At 41.6% G+C, this 15,901-nt stretch overlaps 1 protein-coding gene across 9 annotated transcripts in view; it reads left to right on the plus strand.

The window, feature by feature from the left end:
* DGKG (diacylglycerol kinase gamma) overlaps positions 1–15,901 on the plus strand; it is a 247,568-nt gene that overhangs the window by 55,819 nt on the left and 175,848 nt on the right. For all 9 annotated transcript variants that reach the window (XR_010726833.1, XR_010726834.1, XR_010726835.1 and 6 more), the window contains exon 2: positions 1,199–1,505. Coding sequence is in view for 6 of the 9 variants with exons in the window: in XM_066241092.1 (XP_066097189.1) it covers positions 1,439–1,505 (67 nt within the window). In the remaining 3 variants the exon portion in view is untranslated. The remainder of the gene's footprint in view (positions 1–1,198; positions 1,506–15,901) is intronic.

A 15,901-nucleotide genomic window follows, 5' to 3' on the forward strand; every position in this document is an offset into this window, starting at 1 on the left:
ACTGGGTGGTCTCCCTAGCCCCCCTGCCATTCCTCACATGCTCCAAGCTCCCCAGACTTTCCTTGAATTCTGACTCTCTATGATGGGTCCTGTTTTATTGAAACTGGGCTTGTTCTTTGGTAACACCAGTCTTTACTTCTCTTCCTATTAGATTGGTGGTTTTCCAACACTTTTTAAACCTCAACCCAAAATAAGAAATACATTTTACATTATGATCATTGTACACATGTGTATATATAACTGAAAAGTGGGTGTACTCTTTTCTAATTTTTTTAATTTATTGATTTGAGAGAAAGAGAAACATCTATCTGTTGTTCTACCTATCCATGTATGTGCGCTGACTAGGGATCGAACCCATAACCTTGGTATATCAAGATGACACTCTAACAACTGAGCTATCTGGCTAGCGCCAATGTACTCTTATTTTCAACTCCATTTCATTCCATTCCATTCTCTCCTAATCAATTTCATGTTATTAAGTGCTAGTTGTGGCCCACCACGTTAATTTCACAACCGACTAAACTCATTTAATGACTGATGATAAGGGTTAAAATTCTAGGAGGGACTCAAAGAAAGGATGTTACATGTTTGTCTGAATCCATCACTCTTTCTTCCCTGAGGATCTTCCACACTGGGACTCACAGGCCTGCCCTCTGATCACTTTTTTATGGTTCTGAGAAGATAGAGAGCTGCTTCAGTCACTAGGATGCTAGCCAGCCTTGGGGGTATTTGAATTTCCAAAGTGACTCATCAGAAGAAAGTGAGCAGCTCTAATGGTGGAATTTAAGTTAGTGGAGGCGAGAATGGCTTACCTTTCAAATCACCCCAGGTAGGGTACTGTTCCTGTACTCATACATGAGGCATCCAACAGCCTGAGCCATTTTCATGCTTTGAGGATGCCCATAGTTGTCTCTACTACCACCTTTCATGGAAAACATTTAAAATTTCCTAGAGTTTAAAAGTATGGCCACCTATTCATGCAGACCATCCATCCCCACCCCAGTCCGACACCGGTCTGGAACTGCCTGGGCTCTACATCCTCTTCAGACTTCCCTGAGGAAACATCTTGTCCTTGAGAACCATTACATCTTAAGATCTTTCAGCAAAGAAAATTTGGGGATTTTTTTAAAATTAGAAACAATGATGACTTATATGTTCAAACATGCTCATTGACAATGTCTTTTCTACTTCTGCCCAGGAAGAGCAAGAATTTCTGAATTTACTTTGTGAGAAGGGTGTTCCCTGAGGAATAAAGAGGTCTTCACGCATCTGCTGAAAGGTTCCTGCCGCTGCCATAAACACTTGAGCCCTCGAGAAGTCTCCCGAAGGGCTTGCCTATTGCACACCTGCAATGAGCCAGGCCCTGGGCTGGGCCACGGCTTCACCCTGGTGAACAGAACTCCATCCCTGGCCTAAAGCGCGCATACCCGGCTTAAAGATGAGTGAAGAACGCTGGGTCTCCCTCACTCCAGAAGAATTTGACCAGCTCCAGAAATATTTAGAATGTGAGTAAATGGGTAAACCCCTGTGGGTCAGAGCTCCTCTTGGTTTGGGAGAACATTTCTGGAGAGCAGAGCAGAAAGCCAAGAATGAAGTCGGCCCTGACAGCTTTTATTTCCTTATAAACATAGAATTATTGTCTTCAACATAAAAACAATTATCTTTACCCTCTGTAAATGAGTCATGCTCAGCATAAAAATTTGGAATACACAGAAGAAATAAAATAAAGAGCAGGTTTTAAAAAACCACAGCTAAACTCTATGAACAATTTTGGACATACCTCTCCTGTGCTTACCACTTGATGTGGCAGAGTTCCTAAATGTATCTTTTTTCTGTTAGCCTGCATTTTCCACTTAATATAATATCACCAGTATTTCCTCGGATCATTAAAACCTCTTTATAGCATAACGTTTGAAGGGCGTCAGGCTGCATGATTCCAGTGTTAATCATGTACTCTGTTATACTCTTGTGTTTGGACTCAATTTTTTTTTTCAGTAAGATATAAAATTCTGATGCATTTTTTTCCTTGACTTTGACCTGAAAAAGCCTGGCCTGTTGAGTGGGGCTCTCGGTCTCATTAGCTGCACCGGGAACAGTTTTAGTAACTCAGCACCGCGGTAGCTACACCCACCTTCACACACAGACACACAGCTGTGCCCCTCACAGCCCTCTCCCAGTCCCGACTGGTGACAGGAGTTCCCCGGGCTGTGGGGGAACACCGTTTAACCGCTGCACTCTACACATGCATAGTGACCACTGTGACTGTGCAATGGCACCAAGTTTTTCCCCGTTGTCTTTCAGAGCTCTCACCTGCACTACTGGTCCCACCCCTTGGTTCTCATCACTTCTCCCTTCACACCAACTGTCCTGGTACATTTGTCAATCCTTAGGCCTGCAGCATGGTGACATGCCCTACAGAGCTCGCCCAGGTCATTCCACGAGTGTCCCCCTCCCACAAGCTCTCATCCACAGCGCTTGGCTGGGGGTCAGAAGATCAAGCTCTGCGGCTCTCGCTGGCTCTCTGTGATTTGACAGGCTTTTCTTGCTGGGTGCTCAGCATCCTCTTCTGCTAACTGAGAGGGTCGGATTAGATGCTCTCTCCCTGTGGTTCCTGCGCCCAGAACTAGTACCCTAGGCTCCTCAAGGTCAGTAGAAGATCTGAAGGCTACTTTCAGTCTCTCCCCCAGCCCCCTGGAGCCTTTGGCTTCTTGTCTAACCCCAGTGGGTTTAGAGAAACTGTAATATAATGACAAGAAGCAAAGAGTCTCACTCCAGGGTAAACTCCATTCAATTCAGTCTGATCTGTAGGTCAGCGAAGTACCGGGCCCTGTCAGGAATGAAAAGGAAACATAAAGGAAAGGCTTACCCTTGAGGAACAGAAGCTTGTTAGGAAATCAGAAATGTGCTCCTGACACCAGCGGAGAACAGGTAGAGCAGCGGGCAAAGACCCTGGCAGAGCCGGTTAAACTGAGTGGGTTAAACAAGAAGGGAATTAGTTTGCTAGGCTAGACGAAGTACCACAGTCTGGGTGGCTTAGGACCACAGAAAGTGTCTCACAGTTCTGGGGGCTAGAAGTCCAAAATGAAGGTGTGGGCAAGGTTGGTTCCTTCTGAGGGTTGTGAGAGAGGATCTGCTCTAGGCCTGTCTCCTTGGCCGTCTTCTCTCCAGCTCCTCACGTGGCATTTTTCCCATATGGGTGTCTCAGTGTCCAAATTTTCCTTTTATATGAACACAGTCACATTGGAATGGACTCCCAACCGCAGTATGACCTCATCTTAACGAATTACATAGGCAGTGGTGCTATTTCCAAATAAGGTCACATTCTGAGGTACTGGGAGGTTAGGATTTTGACCTATAAGTCTTGGGGGAGGGAATACAGCTCAACCCATAACAGAGGGTTTAACTGGGTGAACTGTCTGATGAGAAGACGTTTTAAATGCGAGTAGTAGATGGTGGGGGGAAGGGGAGTAGAAACCATGGAGGCAAAGATAGAGGACACACAGAGGGAGGTGTGGAGGGTGGCAAGGAGAATTTCTGGGCTTGATGGAGAGGAGGAGCCCGACGGTGGGGAGGAGAACAGAGAGAGGTGGGAGATTAGAAGGTCTTGGCCCTGCAGTCAAGGCGTGGCTTGAGGATCAATGTGGCAAAATTTAGAGCCATGAATTTGGTGGTTCCATGCAGGGTGGCCTGGTTGAGGAAGCAGACAGTTCAGGGAGGTCAAACCATGTCCTTAGGGTGAAATCTAGTCTGAATTGAGGACTAAAGCCAAGATGATGAATATAGCAGTGAACAAATGCTCATCTGTGGAAAATTTCAGTGATAGTGCCCTCAAACTTATGGAGCAAAAAGAAGCCAACAAAGATACCTCAAAGCCTGTGAGTCTGTAGAAAGTGGCAACATGAGGAAGCAGGGCTAGGATGGTTTGGGAATGCTGGTTTGGGAATGCTGATTTTGAGACGATGGTGACACGTCCACCTCAGCATTCATAAGCCAGGCTCTGGGGAGCTGGCAGTGAATGAAACAACATCCTGCCGTAAAGTGCTCACAGCCCAGTAGGGAAAGACAGACAGGATTCAAACAATGATGTTCGGTAGGACAGGTGTCAAGGAGTGGGGAGCACAAAGGAAGAGACCTAGCCCAGCCTGGGCAGAGGCATCCAGACTCCAGAAACACTAGTTGGAGGGAGGAGGGTAGGACAGAGGATGTGGCCTGGGCAAGGCAAGATGGTGGGAAATCATCATGGTAGCTTCCAAGAACTGCAAGCATTTCCCAGGCTGGGAGCCTAGAGCTCGTGTTGGTGGGTGGTGCGGAGGGCATTGGGGCAAGAAGTGGAAAGGTAAGAAGGATGCCATCCTGGGGGATTCTGCTTTCTCAGTGAGATGTCCTGGGATCCCCTGGCAGGAAGATACATGGTAGACTTTGGGGGGAATGAAAGGTTAGGCTACAACTCTGACCTGGGAATTCTTGTGTGGAGAGAAGCAAGGAAAGAAAAAAATATCAATGAAGACTCTTCCGAGAGTAAGAATGTGAGGAAAGAAATGAGAAGATGGAGATTGGGACTTAGCACACGCCTCCCTTTAGGGGTCAGAGAAGGAAAAAGGGTGGGTGAGAGACACAAAGAAGAAACCCAGCAAGACAACTAGTGAACAGAGAGAACCGGGCTGAGGCAGCTAGGGGACAGAGGGGAGCAGTGGTGGCAAAGCCGTAAAGAGGCAGGGGGTGAAAAGAAACCAGAGTGTCTGGGTGGAAATGGCCCCTTAAGTATCAGCTTTGTCCTTCTCTGACCCTTCCTCATTTTGTCTATGTCCTAGAACTGGATTGAACAATGACACCATTGTTCTAACAGGAGAGGAAAAAAAGATACAATTTTTGGAAAAAAATTAATCCTTAGAGGAAACCCTGAAAAAGGCACTGACACCATTTTAGACACATTCTGGTATTCAGTCAAATTGCATTGCTATAGCAACTATTTCATAACCACATAAACAGGAGCTTTACAATAGCAGAGTAACTGAAGTGGACAACCTGAGAATTGATAACTTTCCCCAGAGGGGTTACCAGGTAAGAGAGCCCAAGAATTTGAAGACAAGATGCTCTTGGTGTATTCTGTTTATAATAGCATAAACTTTGTGCCTTCTTGGTGGCCTTTTATCGCATGAGAACCCTGTTAAAATTGCTTTTGGAGACATATATTTATTTTTAAGTATATATGTATAGTCAGCAGTAATCTTAATGTGAGTCAGTAGTATAAAATACTTGTCAAAGAAAGATAATGTGATACTAGGAAATGTTCTATTACAAAATAAAAGGCAAGTGTAAAACTTTTAGAAAACTGGAATATGAAATTTAAAACTACCCATAATCTTACGTCCCAGTGATAACCACTAATATTACATAAAATAAATATATTAGGCTATTTGTATGCTGTTTTCTTCATCTTAATGATGTGTTTCAGGAATCTATTGTTGCATCAAAACAACTTCAAAACTTGGTGGATTAAAACAACCATTCTGTTTTTCCTGTGGTTCTGTGGCTCGGGAATCTGGACAGGGCATGGCTGGGAGGACTAGTCCCTGCTCCACAATGTTTGGGGCTTCGGGTGGGTGCCTCACATGATCCAGTATGACTTATTGCTCACGTACTGGTGCTTCAATGGTCCTCCAAGGGGCCTCTTTCTGCAAACATTTCTCATCTCCCAGGTTCTCTACACGTTGGCTTCTCTTTCCAGCAGGGTAGCCTGCACTTCTTACATGTGGCTCTGGCTCCAAGAGGATAAAAACAGCAGCGGCCAGACTTTTTAACACCTGGGCTCAGAGGTTCTAGAGCAGCACATCCTCCACATTCTATTGGTCGAAACAGTCACAGGCTTAGTCCAGATTCAGTGTGGTAAAAGAATGGACTCTGCATCTCTTAGAAGAGTGACTCACATAAGAAGGGGGAAGATTGATGACAGCCATTTTCAGGGACTAGCTACCACACATCATGTGTTCTCATATCATGCATTACTTTTGAGAAGCATGGTTTCTAGTGATTGCAAAGATTTCTTCTGAATGCATTTACATCATTTTATTTAACCAAACCACTGATTGTGACCTTAGACTGTATTAATAGACTCATAGTGACTAGTAAAGCAAACTGATATCCACATTCTCTCCCACCTTGAGCAGACTTCTCTAGAGAACTGAATTTATTTCTGGGCACTCCAGTTTACCATGAATCTGGACAACCTGGAACTTGTTTGAGAGGTGCCACCGGAATGGTGAAGGGCCTCACAGCTTGGAATGGCTGAAAATACTATGCATATGTACTGGAGAAGGGAGAACTCAAGGAAAGGGGAGGGAAAGCTAATTGTGTTAAAATAGAGGTGTCGAGCTAATTTTAAATGGCTTCTAGAAGTAACCGGAGGACTAATGACAGGAAATCATTGAAAGAAAGACTTTAAAGTAGGAATACATTGATTCTTCATCATCAAACTTGCCCAAGATGAAACAGAATTGGCTTTAAAAAGCAACTGAGTTTCTTTTCCTTGGAACTGTCTGGGCAGAGTTGCTGAGCCACTATAGAGGGTATTAGAGCATCAGATGTCTGGCTGATTAAATGTCCTTCGTTAACTCTTCCAGTACTTAGTTTCTATGTTTAAACAGGTTGCGTTTAAACCTCAGGGGACATGAAGTTCAGAGTTAAAATTGACTTATTGTCCTTCTAATTCTGATATATGGGTGTAGGGGATTTTTCCTCAGTTTTCTCAATGATATATTAAAAACAGAAACTCCTAGCTTTTTCAGAAAAGGAAAAAAACTGATAAAATATCATTTTGATATTTAATTTACTAAGAAATTAAACTAAACATTTCCTACATTAGCTAGTGGTTGCTTGATTTTGTAGACATTTGAAAGCTGAAAAGCATCTTAGTCACCATTAAATCCAACTTCTATTCCTTTTATAAATGAGAGCACTAGTCCAGAAGACCTCAATGACTTGCCCAAGGTTACCCAGAAAATCAGTGTCAGAATAAGAATTAGAATCAAAATCCTCAATTTCAGGTTATTTAAATGGGGGGTAATGGGAGAGTTAATCAAACGTTCATGGAGTCCTGAGCCCATAGAGGCCCCATGTCCACTTGCATTCATCTTGGAAGGGATAACCAAGTTACTTCTCGCCCACATCCTTTTCAGCACAACTGACTTTCTTTTCATTAGTGATGACTGGGACCCTGCCCACAAGCAGTCACAGAATCTGTGGATAGGGAGAGACTTCCACGGAATAATGACTGTCAACTGTGAAAGTGCACATGAACCAGCAGGTCTGGAGTAGTTCTGAGATCCTGCATTTCTCACAAGCTCCCAGGCGATGCTGATGCCGCTGGTCCAGGGATCACACTTGTAGTTGCAAGAAGGTGCAAGTTGTCTGACCCATTCCTCTACCTTCACTTGGAATATGACTGATGAGGCCAATTATTTGGAGAAAAGTGGGAAATTTTGCTAGCAATACAAATTTTACTTACACAAATAACACTGGGGAACAATTTGTTTTCACTTTCTGTTGCATGAGGTTTTAGAACTGTTTCTATATATTTCTACATCATTGATTCCAAATCTTAAATCCATTTTGGGGGTGCATGCTCCAGTTTTTATGCAATTTTAATTTCTTTTTGTTACAGTTAATAGCATTGGTTTTTAAATTAGAGTTAAAGGGCAATGACTCTTGAACATAACATAACCAATTAATGTTTTACAAACATCACTTTTACATAATTGTAGTTGTTTTTAAATGTAAAAAATTATTATCTGATAAAAACACCCTCTTATTTTATTTTAAGATTGAATTGTGGCTTCTTCGAGTAGGCATAAATGTAAGAATAGTCCTGACACCTCTGTTATTTTTTGGCTGTTACACACTTCAACGTCAAAGGCGCAATATTTCATCATTTGTGACACGTGCATATATTATCTATTTTCAAGTTCCCCTTGGCGATTAAGACAAGAATTGGGCTCCTCATATTGTGTGTCATAGTTATGAGGAAATGCTTCATGTCTGGACAAAAGGAAAACACAAAGGAATGCCTTTTGGTATTCCCATGGTTTGGCATGAACCTAAGGACCACAGCAGTGACTGTTATTTCTGTCTGATCCATACAAAGGGCATCGCAAGAAAAAATGACATATGATTGCATATCCTAATATTTCTTCAGCAATACAACCTATCCCACACTCTGAGACACTCCTGGTTCCAGTTTTCAATGGTTTTATTTCTTCTAAGGATGAAGAAAGTGAACATGGTGATCAAGTGTATTTTGATAAGATGCATGAGGAAATGGTTGTAAAATCTGAAGTCTTCTTCTGATGCCAAGCAGTCATTAACCCCTCAGCAGTTAGGCAACCTGAATTGAATGACTTGGTAAGAGATTTGGGCCTATCAAAGAAAGCAGCTGAGTTATTAGCCTCCAGGCTTCAAGAAAAGAATGTACTTCACCGGTCAGCTAAAGTATCCCATTTCAGGAAGCGTGATCAAATTTTTGTGGACTTTTTTCCTGAAGACAAACACTTTGTTTACTGTCATGATATCAGTATTATTCTCAGCCAGCTAGATGTTACCACATACAGTCCAACAGAATGGCGGCTATTTCTTGACAGTTCTAAGCAGTCTGAAATGTGTTCTCTTACACAACAGTAATGTTTATGCAGCAGTTATAATTGGTTATTCAACTCATCTGTGAGAAGATTATAATGACATAAAAATTGTCCTTGACTTTCTGAAGTATGAAGAGCATAACTGGATCATTTGTGTGGATCTTAAAATGGTAAATTTCCTGCTAGGACAACAGAGAGGTTTCACAAAGTATCCTTGCTTTCTGTGTTTGTGGGACAGCCGAGCTCGGGAGAAACACTGGACACAGAAGGAGTGGCCGAAACGTGAAGCTCTGGAAGTAGGGATGCAAAATATTGTGAATGAGCCTGTAGTTAATTGAGACAGGATAATTTTTCCCCCACTTCACATCAAACTTGGCTTAATGAAGCAGTTTTTTCAGGCTTGGAATAGAGAAAGTGAATGCTTTCAGCATATTATTTCTGCTTTTCCTGCCTTGTCTTTAGAGAAGATAAAAGCAGGTGTATTTGAGGGACCTCAGATTCAAACCCTCATATGTGATGAAGAGTTTGCCAGAAAGATGAATAAGGAAGAGAAAGCAGCATGGCAGTCTTTTGTGGCAGTTACAAAGAACTTCCTTGGCAACAAAAAAGCAGAAAACTATGAACTTCTGGTTCAAAGGATGCTGTTGACTTTCCGCGACATTGGATGTAACATGAGCGTTAAGATTCACTTCCTGAACAGTCACCTTGATAAGTATCCTGAAAATCTTGGAGCTGTTAGTGATGAGCAGACTACTGCAGGAGCATCAAATGAGATTGTCCTCAACAAATACACAAATGCAAGAGCTACAAACACAAATTTTTGCCTGAATAGAATTTAAATAAGTTTTGCACAAATTTTATGATTAAAATAAGTGTTTTAATATGTTCTATTTTGAAATTATAGACAAATTCTGATGCAATCATATCTTTTAGTGTATTAGTGTATTTACTGCATTATATAAATTATTATATTTTCACAAAGATGATGCCCAAGAAGACGTCCTACTTCATTATGTTAACCCAAATGTTGAAAATTTAACAATAAAATGAAAACCTAAAATCTTGAATTGCAAAAAATATATAGCTTACAAAGAAAAACTAATGTCATATTTGAGATCAGCACACTTGAGTTAGGTAAGAACAGGTGTTTTTGTGGATACAACAAAAATTTTGTTCCCCAGTGTATCCATACCAGTCATTCAGATCATTTTTGACAAACCAGAAAATCTTAGTATCCTTAAGAGGGTTTCTTATATCAGCCAAAACTCCCTCTTCTTCAATGGAAACTCTTTTTCTTTTATTCTGTATACAGTACTATGGCAGAGTCTTTGCTTCCATAGGTTTCCCCTCAGTTGTCAGCTTGGTGGGTCTTAGTGGTCCTCAGCCTTAAATTGCACATTAGAAATACTAGTATTTCTGATGCCTTGCCCACAACCCTGCACCCTTGGACCATTTAATATTCATAATCTACAGGCATCAGACTGAGGCATTAGTAGTATGTAAAGCTCTAACATGAGCCAAGACTGATAACCACAGGTCTACCATTTCTCCCTATTCCCTGGAAATACAGAACAAGCATGACAAACCCAATCCCTTTTATAGCTCTCATTTATTCCATGGATCTTTATGGAACATCAATTTTATGCCAGGCAATGGGCTACATGCTGGAAATAAACAGTGAACCAGAAGAGAAGTGGAACTGGGAGAATATGTCAATGCTAATGAAGCTGGAAGTGTGTGTGTGTGTGTGTGTGTGTGTGTGTGTGTGTGTGACAGAGACAGAGAGAGGGACAGATAGGGACAGACAGACAGGAAGGGGAGAGATGAGAAGCATCAATTCTTCATTGTGGCACCTTAGCTGTTCATTGATTGCTTTCTCATATGTGCCTTGACCGGGGGGCTACAGCAGACTGAGTGACTCCTTGCTCAAGCCAGTGACCTTGGGTTCAAGCTCATGAGCCTTACTCAAACCAGATGAGCCCATGCTCAAGCCGGTGACCTTGGGGTTTCAAACCTGGGTCCTCTGCATCCCAGTCCAACACTCTATCCATTGAGCCACTGCCTCATCAAACCAAGCTTTAATTTCTTACACAGGCTCCCTACATTTTGCTCTGGGGCCTCATTCATCCTGGATGAAAAAATGGACCTGTTGATGCTATGTTCTTGGTCCTGGCAACTCTGTCTTTCTAGGACACCTGGAAAACCTCATTCATGCTTTTGTACATTTTCATTGTGTTCTTGACTCCCTGTAGTACTTAGAAAACTTACTCATCTCAGCCTTCATCAGAAGAAGGAAAATATAGTTTGTTTTTTCTCATGTTCCAACTCCCCCCTCTCCCACTGTCACATCTGTGTCTTCATTCTCCATGTGTTGAGAGTCATTTCTGGTCTTCTCAATCTAAGGAATATGTTACTCTAGCTTCCTCACCATGTTCTTTATTTGATTTGTTATTGTTGTTGCTGGTTTCTTCTGTGTTGTGAAAGGCAAGCTTTATTCGTCAGCCACCCAGATACAGCAATGTTGCTTAAGGCCTACTCATCAAAAGTGAGATCTGTGGAAGTACATAATTGTGCCACCTGGGGTCTTTTTTGAAATGCAGAATCTCAGGCCCTGATCCAGAGCTACTGAAATCAGAATCTGCTTTAAACCTGATCCTCAGGCAATTCAAAATGCATGTTACAGTTTGAGCTGCTTTTAGGGGACGTTGAGGAATGAAGAGTTATTATGTGCTTTAGAATTTCATTCTCATCTATGGGTTTTCAGATTCACTTTTTAAAATGTTGATTTATAGTTACTTCAAAGTTTAGTGATCTGACTAGGATTCACATACTCAGTGTTCTTACCTGAAATATTATCCATAAACTTCAGGTACCAGTTCAGGCAGCACATAAACTATAAACACCAAAACTCCTGATTTGTCTGCTTGTTCAGACAAAGGGCCTCCCTGCCTCACACGAAAGAGGCAGCAAAGGTGACTGTGAGTAGGGCCAAATTCTCTCCTTAAAAGGGCTTTAAATTTGCTCAAACACTAGGAGCAAGTGCTGGTTAAGGTCCCAGAATTCTTGGCATATAAAGAGACCATTTTGGATAGAAACTCCCTCGGGTAATTGTTACCACCAATCACCTTGATCACAAAGAAAAAAGCCTTTTATACCCCTAATTTGGGGTAAACAGTAGCTGACTGTTCTGCCAGTTTGAGCTCATGCCAAACATATCCTCACCTTGCCAAATATCTGAATAAATTGACCTGTTGGGTGTTCCTTAGTGTTGTCCATTTAAACAACAGGGAATGTCTGCCAAGCATGGTGATTTTAGATTTAGCAGAGTGGTAAACTTCTTTTTACCTTTTGGAATTATCCAATAGGTTCAGCTGCTTAAGACATTCTTCATATCTCTCAATAAAACCTATTGTTGAGCAGCGGTTCTCAACCTTGACTGTATATTTGAACACATAGGATGATTTCAAAGATACTGATTACTGGGTTCCCCAAGAAATACTGACTTAATTGGTCTGGGTGAGACCTGGGTTTCAATGTGTTATGGGACTCCTTAGGGGATCCTAACATGCAGCCAGGTTTGAGAGCCACTGTCATAGAGGAAGGGCCTCATTTTTTGATTTACTAGTGTTCATGTATCCAATGAATCCAGCACTGTGTTACATTATTAGACATGTTAAAAACCGGTCACCCACTCACTGGCAGTGCGCACTTGAAAGGGTTGTTTAGATTCCACAAACTTCAGTTTCTTCTTCTCTAAACTAGGGATAATTATTACATTAGCGGGTCATTGTGGAGATATAAAAATATATAAGATGACCAGGACAATGTCTAGCACTCAACAAAGTAGGAATTGTTTCAAAGGGTGGTAGACATGGCCCTAATTTGCACATTTGGAAATGAAGCTTGCTCTCCTCTGAGTCTGGTGGTGGTGGGTTACAGTACAGGCTTGAATGGGAGCTCTCTACTGAGATTGTGCGACTGGGTCCCCAGATGGAGCCTAAGTAGGATCAGGGAATGCCCCTCGTTGTTTATGATAAGACAAGACAGAATGGAGGGAAGCCCTGTCCAGAAATCTGCTGAGAAGAAAACTGTGATAAAGTATCAAAGGACATCCAAGGAGAAAGTAATGGCTATCATATTTGAGAATTAGATGGTGTCCCTCAAAAAAGCTCATAGAATAAGTCAAAGTAAATGTAGGATGAGAAAGACCACTCAGGGAAATCTAGGAGCCAGCAATCTTTTGCATTGTTTTGCTCTTTAATTTGAAACTAGTAATCAGAAATGTTAAAATAAATGTTTCTTTCTCTCTCCTTACCTGTTTATTTGAATGTGAACTTATGATAAAAATATATGTGTATAGTATGTATGTATACAAACAAATATACATGTATATGTAGGACATGTGTATATATAATTTCTATATCAATATATTTATCTATACATATCGATATATCTCTACATAAAGATATATCTCATACATTTAAACATAAAGCAGGATAGATCAATAACACTTAGAACCAAAGGATTTCTGTTAGGATTAACTGTGGAATCTCCAAAATGTGACAATAATCAGAAGAGTACAAATTCAAGTAACATTATTCCCTTGATTCTCAACCAAAATGTTGTTTCCAAACTACTCTTACTGAAGCCACACCATGAGTGCTCATGATCAAAAATTTGCTTTTTTTCAATTTTGCCATGCTGGCTGAGGTGAAAATTTTCCCATTAAAATAGATTCTAAACTGTAAGGATTTAATAAAAAAGTAATTAAGCTGCTCATAGAATAATTTGACTATAATTTATATATGGAGTTAACTGAGCTCTGGCCTAATTCTAAACTCTCTCCCATTTGATTGCCAGAGTAGCCTTTAGAAAACAGAGACCCAGCCCTGGCCAGTTGGCTCAGTGTTAGAGCATCTGCCCAGCATTTGGATGCTCAAGGTTCAATTTCTGGTCAGGGCACACAGGAGAAGTGTGCATCTGCTTCTCCACCCCTCCCCCTCTTGCTTCTTTCTCTCTCTCTCTCTCTCTCTCTCTCTCTCTCTCTCTCTCTCTCCACCTCCCTTTCCCCTGCAGCCATGGCTCTGTTGGAGCAAGTTGGCTCCAAGTACTTAGGACAGTTCTATGGCCTCCACCCCAGGCCCTAAGAAGAGCTCATTTGCTGCGCAACAGAGTAACACTCCAGATGGGCAGAGCATCACCCCCTTGTGGGCTTTCCAGGTGGATTTTGGTTGGGATGCATGCCGGAGTCTGTCTCTGCCTCCCCTCTTCTCACTGAATGAAAAAGAAAGAAAGAAAACAGAGACCCAGTTATGTTACTCCACTATACAAAAAAAATTTTTTTAGAGAGTCAGAGAGAGAGAGAAAGTTATGCCAAGCTGTTCTTGTATGTGCCCTGACTGAGGAATCAAACTGGCAACCTCCATGCCTGGGATGATGCTCCAACCGGGCTATCTGGCCAGGGCTTAAGTTTCTTATTTAGTGATAGAGACAGGGAGAAAGAGGGTGTCAGAAGGGAGGAGGAAGGGAAGCGTCCATCTGTTCCACTCAGTCGTGCATTCCTTGGTTGCTTCCGTGGTGCACTGACCAGGGATCCAACCTGCAACCTTGTCCCCTTGGAATGACGCTCTTAACTGACTGAGCTAACTGGAGGGGGCCCCCAATTTTTTTAAACAATTTTAAACCATTGTTCTTAACATTTAAATCTGGCCCAAAACTACTGTCTAGTTTCCTAAATGTCCTGTGGTGCCCATTTTCACATTTGTTTACCTGGTCCCTTCTGAAAATACCATTTGTACTTTATGTCTGCCTTTTAAAACCTTACACGTTCTTTATACACCAGCTTAAATGATACCTGCTTTAGAGGGCATCCAGTGTCACCAACATCACTCTCAGCCTAACTTGACCTCCTCCCCACTCATTTTACTTGTTTTGCTCCATGCTTCCTAGAGCTTCATATTATTGCTACAGCATTAACTACACTTTTCCTTGTGTTAGCAAATGTTTGGGAAGCAATAGTGAATAGTGCTTGAAGCAAAGTAATATAGACTTTTGGGCCAAATTAGACTTGAGTTAAAACCCTGACTCTGAGGCACGTTACATAATTTTTCTGAATTTCAGCTTCTTTATCAGTAAATTGAAGAAAATATTACCAAATTTGCATGAATTGGTAGGGGATAGTATATAAGAACATGCAGTAAAGGTCTCCAATAAAGGGAAGCTATTATTACCACAATTGTTCAGATCCTCTCTCCAGCTAGTTCATCAACAGGACCTTAGAGCATCTTATTCTCCACAATGTTTTCTGAATTGAATGGAAGCAGCCCAATTTGATGGCATCTGCAGCCTGGATTTCACTGAGCTATTAGTTTTTCAACGTCTGTTTTAAATTTCAGAAAGAAATATCCATTTTTAGGCATCAGCAGCACTTTCCTGTGGAATTTCAACATATCTCAATCTTGAAATGATTATAACTTGTGCTCAATTGAATCCAAGTCAGCAATGTCAAGGAGAACAGCCCAGCCCATGTGTATTTTCTGTAGGCCTAAGAGAGCATAGCCCTCTGTACAAAGAACCTAAACACCAAGGAACACAGTGTTAGCTTTTAATGACATTGCCTTTTGCGCAGATGTCTAAATAGTGGCACTAATGGAGCTTTAAAAGCTCTTAATTATCCAGAATCCTACAAGACAGAGAGAGCATAGAAAGCGTGGTTTTCTTTGATGTCTAGAGTGTCGATAACTACACCGGACTCAGGATGTGTTTCTAATGATAATTATAGGCTCTCTTTTCTTAATTTCTAATTTTTTTTATCAAACTTCCCCTCAAAAGCATTGACCATTTTCTCCAGGAATTTCTGATTTATTTCCTATGGAAAGCAGAATTTTCTAAACCAGTTTCAGGAATCCTCTGAGTCCCGTTTCAGCACCAAGGACAGAGTCTCACAGGGCTTAATGCCCACCCATCCTATTTAATTAAAACTTTTTTTCTTAGATTTTAATTATTCATTTTAGAGAGGAGAGAGAAAGAGAGAGAAGGGGAGGAGGAGCAGGAAGCATCAATACCCACATGTGCCTTGACCAGGCAAGCTTTATCCACTATGCCATCACAGGTCAGGCATTAATATTTTTGTTAATTGTGTAAATAGGATGGGGTCTAAAGCATCGACCTGGAATGCTGAGTTCACTGGTTCGAAACCCTGGGCTTGTCTGGTCAAGGCACATATGGGAAGCATATAAAAACACTTGCTAGCTTATTGCAGGTCTCAGTGT

This window comes from Saccopteryx bilineata, chromosome 8 (assembly GCF_036850765.1).
Source record: "Saccopteryx bilineata isolate mSacBil1 chromosome 8, mSacBil1_pri_phased_curated, whole genome shotgun sequence".
Classification (NCBI taxonomy): domain Eukaryota; kingdom Metazoa; phylum Chordata; class Mammalia; order Chiroptera; family Emballonuridae; genus Saccopteryx; species Saccopteryx bilineata.